Source organism: Ctenopharyngodon idella, chromosome 3 (genome assembly GCF_019924925.1).
Source record: "Ctenopharyngodon idella isolate HZGC_01 chromosome 3, HZGC01, whole genome shotgun sequence".
NCBI lineage: Eukaryota > Metazoa > Chordata > Actinopteri > Cypriniformes > Xenocyprididae > Ctenopharyngodon > Ctenopharyngodon idella.
In genome coordinates this window covers 41,267,376-41,275,763 of record NC_067222.1, presented here as the reverse complement: position 1 = coordinate 41,275,763, position 8,388 = coordinate 41,267,376, and the positions used below count along the sequence as shown (strand labels likewise).

General features: G+C 36.4%; 1 protein-coding gene across 2 annotated transcripts; it reads right to left on the bottom strand.

Annotated features, from left to right (window-relative positions):
• Positions 1–374: 374 nt before the first annotated feature.
• farsa (phenylalanyl-tRNA synthetase subunit alpha) lies at positions 375–7,894 on the bottom strand. Of its 2 annotated transcripts, none has more exons than XM_051888344.1 (13): positions 7,697–7,894; positions 6,022–6,159; positions 5,371–5,469; positions 5,166–5,284; positions 4,832–4,924; positions 4,501–4,629; positions 3,308–3,423; positions 3,118–3,202; positions 2,876–2,975; positions 2,623–2,791; positions 2,345–2,422; positions 1,081–1,195; positions 375–987 (listed from the first exon to the last, which is right to left on the bottom strand). In XM_051888344.1, the coding sequence occupies exons 1-13, from the start codon at positions 7,841–7,843 to the stop codon at positions 882–884; spliced, it is 1,494 nt and encodes a 497-aa protein (XP_051744304.1). In that variant the 5' UTR covers positions 7,844–7,894; the 3' UTR covers positions 375–881. The 2 variants fall into 2 exon arrangements, with proteins under 2 accessions (XP_051744304.1, XP_051744305.1); XM_051888345.1 differs by having other exon boundaries at positions 1,081–1,160; positions 2,364–2,422.
• Positions 7,895–8,388: the final 494 nt, after the last annotated feature.

Below are 8,388 nucleotides of genomic sequence, written 5' to 3'. Positions count from 1 at the left end.
TACAAAAAAGATGAGGTAACACATTAGCTTGGGAAACAATTCTCACTTTTAACAAGTTGCTTATTAGCTTGCATACTGGCTGTTTATTAGTAGTTATCAAGCACATATTAATGCCTTATTCTGCTTGACCATATTCTACATAATCCTATCCCATACCTAAACTTGAACACTACAGAACTACCTTACTAATTATTAATAAGCAGTAAATTAAGAGTTTATTGAGGCAAAAGTCATAGTTAATAGTGAATATGTGATCCCCATACCAAAGTGTCATACCAAAGATGAACAATGGTACTGGGATCTGATGCCACAGCCATGAAAAATGCAGCATAAATACCCCGGTTTCATTTCATACAACCATTAATGAAGTCAAATTGGAGATATGAAACATTTTTAATTTAATATTTCTACAGTATGAGGACTTCAATAGTTTCCATTGCATTCAGGGTTGTGAGAACAAACTGGGAGGCTGTTTTTACAGAGCTGTCATGAAAAAGGGGCAATGGAAAATGACATTAAATCAACTGAAATTTTATTTATATATATATATATATTATATATATATATATATATATAAAAATCAAAGTATTAAACTACAAACAAACAAAAGTGATGCTTTAATTGAAGTGGAGGACAGTAGAGATTTCTATATCAGGCGGTGACATTGTAACAGGGTCAATGAAACGCTCTTCATGCGAAGACGTGAATCTTTTCCTCCGCTTTTACATCAGCCTGTTCAACACAGTCCTCATAACTAATGCCGGAGCAACAAAGCGTAGTTCAGGGTGTGTGTTATGGCTTAAATAGACAATAACAATGCAGATAAGTCATGAGAGCACAAATGAATCCATATGCTGAGCCTTATGATGAGTGCATATCATTTAAGAGTCCAGTCGACATATAGGGCTGTCGTACACCATCTGTAGGTTCACTTTGTGGCCCACAAGCTCTCGGATGTTGTTGATTCCGTACTTGATCATGGTGGGCCTGAAGATGGGTGCAAAAAAAAGAGAAACAATCAAGCAACTCTTGAGATTTTATATGCAAACGATGCAATTTTATATGTGCGTGTTGACGTACCTCTCCAAGGACAGACCCCAGGCAATGACTGACACTCCTTCAGGCAAACCCATGGGCAGCAGCATCTCAGGTCTGAAGACCCCAGAATTACCCACCTCCACCCACTTCTTCAGACCTAAGAGAGATTCAAAGAGAGGTTTATGATGCTAAACTGGGTCAGACATTTAGCTTTCCGTCTATAGAGGGCAACAGTGTCTGGCTGCCCACTTTTTCAGTGCCTTGGCTCCAGAAGTGTTTTTCCCAATTAATCAACCAGCTGCGAGGTGAATGATAACATTACATATACACACACACACACACACACATATACATATACATATATATATATATATATATATATATATAATGTATATATATATATATATATATACACATATATACATATATATATACAAATATTTCAGTATTTTGAGAGCATAGGGGAAACATCATTGGCAGTGTTTCATGCGATTGGGTGGAAGGTAAAGTGTTCTTTTGGTGCAATAAAGTGCAAAAGTTCCCGCCAACTTTTTTCCCGCCAGGTTTTTACTTCCAAAACGTGAATGTTGCACTGTATTTGCTTGTCACGATTCTCTGATTGGTGGAGATTTCTCTGCTGAATCATGGGTAATGTGATTTTTTTCAACAAGGAATGATTATTTTAAAAAAAACAAGTTGAAATAATGCAGGTTGATGGCTTCAACTAAAGCATTTATCGTCAATTAACAAACCTTTTAGCTCATAGTAGGTCTGTCTTTCATGGTTTATAAGTTAATAATTCCCCTATGGAGAAAATGAATGGAGTTTTTATGTCCAGGATCCAACAGTTGCACTCTACGCCACGCCACTGCCACACAAATCTTGATTCTGATTGGCTGACAACTAGTGATGGGCGCTTCTGAAACACTGCTTCATGAAGCTTCGAAACCTTTTCAAATCTTTTGTTTCGAATCAGTGGTTCGGAGCGCGTATCAAACTGCCAAAGTCATGTGATTTCAGTAAACAAGGCTACGTTACGTCATAAGCATTTTGAAATTTCAATGGTTCACCTCTGGGGGGCGATGATTGAATATTGTTAGTAACCAAACAGTTGTGTGAGCCATTGACTTGCATAGTATGAAAAAAATACTACAGAAGTCCATCAACTGTTTGCTTACAAACTTTCTTCAAAATATCTTCCTTTGTGTTCAGCAGAAGAAAGAAACTCATACAGGTTTGGAGCAATATAAACATAGCATATCACATACATATCATGTCACATATCACTTCATATAGAGACTTTTACCTTCATGATAGCTGAAGACTTCCATACTTGGCTCAGTGTAGGGGTTGTACGCAGGCTTGAAACGCAATTTTGTGATTCCTGGTGTACAATATTTCAAAATCACAATCATATATCTTTGGAAATATCTTAAAGTCCATCACTGAGTAATTTATCATGTCTATTAATAACTTAAAGAACATTCAAGATTCTTTCTTCACTGTAAATGCGTAATTATACTAATAAAAAAGAAGAATATTTTCTTTTCACAGCTTATTAGTAAAAATCAAGGAGTGCAGTACCTAGTTTGGTAAAGAACTGGTGCAGGACGCCCATGAGGTTTCCCAGGGTAAGGCCGTAGTCGGCCACAACGCCTTCGATCTGGTGAAACTCCGCAAGGTGGGTGGCGTCCAGAGTTTCGTTACGGAAAACTCTATCAATGGAAAAATACTTCACTGGTGTGAACTTCTCCTGAAAGGAATGACAGAGACGAGTGAGATCTGAAGTAAACGGCAGTGAAATGAGCAGTGAGCGTGTGTGTGTGTTTGTGTTCACCTGCTGTGCGAGTTTATACAGCATCCGAGCACTGACCGCCGTGGTGTGCGTTCGAAGGAGGTTCTTCTGAGCTTCTTCAATCTTCCAGTCATACTTGTATCTTAAAATTGATTTGAGATGTTAAAATTACATCTACAAATGTACTAATCCATATAGATATGTGCTTTTTTTTACATATAAACATTCATCAATGCACACAAACCAATGAGGTAAACACTACCACCACTTATCTCTCATCTTACCCCTGTGATCCATAACCTCCTTCAGAATGAACCTTCTTCACTCTCTCCAGATAATCCTGAGGAAACTCGTGAGCCAGTGCTGGGTCTGAGAAACACAAACAATTACTTTGAGCCCAGAAAAATATGCTGTGACAGCAAGCGGTATAAACTCCTGCATATCAACGACAGCACAGGGGTGAAGATTTCTCACCAGAGATGAAGAAGGTGTCGTGTTGGTCTCTTGCTGGGTGCTGCTGGGGCTGGAACAGAGAATCGAAGTTCCAGAAGGAGCTCTCGATGAAGTTATTGGTGGGCATTTCCGTGAATCTGTGAATGAGAGACATAATACCAAGGAATATGCTTGTAGATTAATGATCCAAGATCAAAACACTGGTATGGAGTATAATGTTTTGTATGAAGGCACAATTGGTTCCTAAATTATTTAAATATTAGATTCAGTTCAACTAATACCACTGTACTTGTACTAATATATACACCTTAGTACTGAATTAGCACAATATTCGTGTACAAATCAAGGTTTCTGCAGGTTTCATGAAGGTAAATTTAAGGACTTTTTTTAAGATGAAGTCAAGAAAATTTTAGCAATAAATTGAAGGGAACACAATATGTCAATATATTCTCTAAATGTCAAGGGAGAAACAAAATGAGTTGTATTAGCAAAACTTCAAAGTTTTACTTAATTTTACATTTGCATCTTGATTTAAAGATGTGTAAATATTTGCACTGGAACACAGGACAAAAATACTGAGGAAGAATTCTTTTTTTGGCAATGCATGCAACATTGCCAAAATGCCATGCCATGATTGTATTAATTTAAGACTTTCTAAGGCCTTTTTAAGCCCTTAATTTGTGTAAGGGTGAATTAAGACTTTTATAAGACCCACAGAAACCCTAACAAATGGTATTTACATAGTACTCCAACACACTTCAAAAAATACCATGGTACTACCTTGGCACCACGTCCAAAAAATATAGTATTACCATAGTGCTTTAGGTATTTTTATTTAGTGAGTAATAAGAACTGCTCTTAATCAGTCACATGCAAATGTAATAAGAAACCATTCAGATTGAAAAGTGACACTATTTAACTATATAGGTCATGGGAACACTTAATATTTCTTTAAAATGCTTTATTGTTCCACTAAAACACTGACAAAACACTTACATGCACTCTCACAAAAAAAAAAAAAAACTAGCTTGCTTCCTAATCTAGCTGTCCAAAAACCTGAATATTCTTGTCTCTTTGACAAAGCATCTGCTAAACGCATAACTTTGTAAAATAAATTAGTGAAATTCTTCTGTCCACACTATGGTGACCAAACAATACATCTGATAACTGACGGTTTATCATCTGAGGTAGAAGAGTAAGCATAAAGGACTGACCCCATCTCCAGGAAGATCTGCCTGAACTGTGTCCGGACCTTCATGAGCGGATGCAGGTGTCCGCAGTCTGGAGCAACACCCATCGCCTCAAAATTATACGGCTTAAACTTCTTCTCCTTCCAGCTGCCACTGAAAGCAACAAGTTATATTAAAAACCAAAGTTAGATTCTTCATTTTTATAAAGCGTTTCCTGAAACCCAAATAAGTGTGCTATTTTTTTAATATTACAATCCCAGCACAAGTCACAAGAAGTGGGATGGCCTTGTGTTTCAGAACTGCATCTGAAAATGTTTTTCAACCTATTCACCTTTTAGAAAGCGATTGGTCTCACCTAGCGATCATCTCTGGAGTCAGTTCTGTCTCTTGTTTGGTGATGGTGGTACTGAAGCTGCTTCCTTTAGTGATCCAGTAAGACTTAACAGTCCTGAAATTATTCATAATTAATAATGGAATTAATTTACATACATATATACACAAATTAGGAATACATTACATGCTGCTCCCTTACAAAAACTGTAACTGAGATGAGATCATTATTGAGCTGTAGCGCCTCCTACTGCTCATGTAGCACATAATGAATAAACTGCATAACACCAAACCTCCATCATTTGCAGACTAATCAATCACACTGAATGAACAGCTTGAGCAACTCAAAGCTCTCTTACACTTCGGCTAGCAGTTTACGTTTCTTCAGTTCATTCTTTTCTTTCTCCTCTAGTTTTGCCGACTGTCCCTTCTGCACCAGCTGTAGTTTGTCCCTTACTGTATCCTCAATGCTTTCCACCTTAAAGACACACACACTACATTAATAACATTCATATAGATATTTGGGCTTAAATCATGATCTGTTCAGCACTGCATGTAACTCACGGTTTTGAAGACTCTTGGTCCTCCCTCGTGAGCTTTATCCAGACGGATCCATTTGTTGGACATGGCTTTGCTGAAACCAACCTTCCCGCTCTGCATTTTCTAAAAAAAGAAAAAGGCCCATTAGATATCTACACAGGTCTACATATACATGCATACCAATGTATGTGCATCAGTCTTCAATTCACAGGATTAATAGGTAACCTTAGTGATCTTATACATGTTATTAAACAAAAACAAACAAAAAAACAAGACTATATTTTGCATAGTTGTTTCCAACTGTGTAATAATTTTTTTTTTTTTTTTTTTTTTAAAGATTTTTGTATAACAAATACTTCCATGATGTATATGTCCAACTGTAAAGATATACTCTACTAACAGTGTTTTAATAACATTACTTTTTATGGATAATAAAAGCAGAGCATTTTGCAATGTAAGATACTGATAAAGTTTAAAAATGCATAGTTGTCATGAAAATAATTATAGTTGTCATTAAAAAATATAAAAAACAAACTGTACAAAATTCCATTTGATATTGAGGTGAAATATGACCTTGATCTGAGATTCATCTTTATGATACTCATAAGTCAAAATACACGTTTTCACCAGTACATGATGATGTAATACACCTATAGATAAATGTTCTTCTCTCACCATGAGCTGATTCTGCGGCAGACCCTCGGCAGGGATGGCGTTGAACACTCGGGCTTCATGACTGCCCTGCTCCGCGATCTCACACCCCTCCCCTGTCAGCTCCCAGTGTTTGGAGGACTTCTGCTCGGCCGAGATCACCTGACCACATCATTCAACCAGGTTAAGACAGGTAAACAATCACATATCTATACAAGATCAATATATACAAATATATGATACACAAACACAAAATACATATAGAAACATATATAGAGACATATAGATAGACAGACAGACAGATAAATAGATAGATCGATAGATAGATAGATCGATAGATAGACAGATAAACAGACAGACAGGCAGATAAATAGATAGAGATAGATAGATAGATAGATAGATAGATAGATAGATAGATAGATAGACAGATAAACAGACAGACAGACAGATAAATAGACAGACAGACACAGACAGATAAACAGATAAATAGATAGACAGACAAATAGACAGACAGATATATAGATAAATAGATAGGTAGACAGACAGATAAACAGACAGGCAGACAGACAGATAAATAGACAGACAGACAGACAGACTGACTGATAGATAGATAGATAGATAGATAGATAGACAGACAGATAAATAGATAGAGATAGATAGATAGATAGATAGATAGATAGATAGATAAACAGACAGACAGACAGATAAATAGACAGACAGACACAGACAGATAAACAGATAAATAGACAGACAAATAGACAGACAGATAAATGGATAAATAGATAGACAGACAGATAAATAAATAGACAGATAAACAGATAGATAAATAGACAGACAGATAAATAGATAGACAGATAAAGATACATAGACAGACAGACAGACAGATAGATAGATAGATAGATAGATAGATAGATAGATAGATAGATAGACAGGCACATGAACAGACAGACAGATAAATAGATAGGTAGACAGACAGATAAACAGACAGGCAGACAGACAGATAAATAGACAGACAGACAGACTGACAGATAGACAGATAAATAGACAGATAAATAGACAGATAAATACAGACAGACAGACAGATAGATAGATAGATAGATAGATAAATAGATAGACAGATAGATAAATAGATAGACAGACAGATAGATAAATAGACAGATAAACAGATAGATAAATAGACAGACAGATAAATAGATAGACAGATAAAGATACATAGACAGACAGACAGATAGATAGATAGATAGATAGATAGATAGATAGATAGATAGATAGATAGATAGACAGGCACATGAACAGACAGACAGATAAATAGATAGGTAGACAGACAGATAAACAGACAGGCAGACAGACAGATAAATAGACAAAGATAAATAGACAGACAGACAGACTGACAGATAGACAGATAAATAGACAGATAAATAGACAGATAAATACAGACAGACAGACAGACAGACAGATAGATAGATAGATAGATAGATAGATAGATAAATAGATAGACAGACAGATAGATAGATAGATGCCTATTTTCGTTTATATCAGCCGTTATATAAATCATACGTAAGATAATTTCTTTCTGATGAGCGGATTCGCATGATTTCAGTGAAGTAACAGTAACAGACAGATCCTGCGGATTGAATGGGTCTCATTTGCGCCGCTGTTGCATCAGTCAGTGCGTGTTTCTGCTGCGGGATCTCCTCACCTCTCCCAGCGCCTGCAGGCTCTTCACCGCGCCGACGATCACCTGATGATCAACCCCGAGATCCACGGCCACATCCTGGCTGTCAATGCCGCCGTCTACCTTCTCCACTAGCCGTAAGAGTGATTCTAAAAGCCCGGTGTCAGCCATGCTGGAGTCGCCTTGCGCTCGGATGGGGAAACGGACATGACATCACGCAGCCGTAACCACAGTAACAAAAACGCACAGAATTGTTTTTACCGTAAACCATGTAGAGCTGCTCTGTATCATTACATTTAAGAAAATAAAATATTTACATATTACCTTTATTTACTAATACATTCTGTATATTTCAGCAGCTCTGTATTTATTATTACACTTTTGAAGATTCATATTTACATTACTACTAGTTACTATCACCGGGATTTTCACTCGTGGCGTCCTCAAACCTTTATTTGTGTGTGTGTGTGATATATATACACACAGACAGATATATATATATATATATATCACACACACACACACACACTCTATAATATAAACTAAATTTAGAGCAGCTTTGTATTTATTAAATCTTTGAACCTAACACATTTACATAATCATTATCCGAGTTTTCAGTCGTGACATTTATTAAAAATGTTCTGTATATTTAGAGTGGCTCTACACTTATTACACTTTTGAGAATAATGAAAATATTTGATCAGTTTTCAATCATG

Coding starts and splice junctions, on each gene's coding strand:
- farsa (XM_051888344.1), bottom strand. CDS start 7,843: ATGGCTGACACCGGGCTTTTAGAATCACTCTTACGGCTAGTGGAGAAG. Junction 2,792..2,875: donor TGTATAAACTCGCACAGCAG/GTGAACACAAAC, acceptor CATTCCTTTCAG/GAGAAGTTCACACCAGTGAA. Junction 988..1,080: donor TGGGGTCTGTCCTTGGAGAG/GTACGTCAACAC, acceptor ACCCATCTTCAG/GCCCACCATGATCAAGTACG.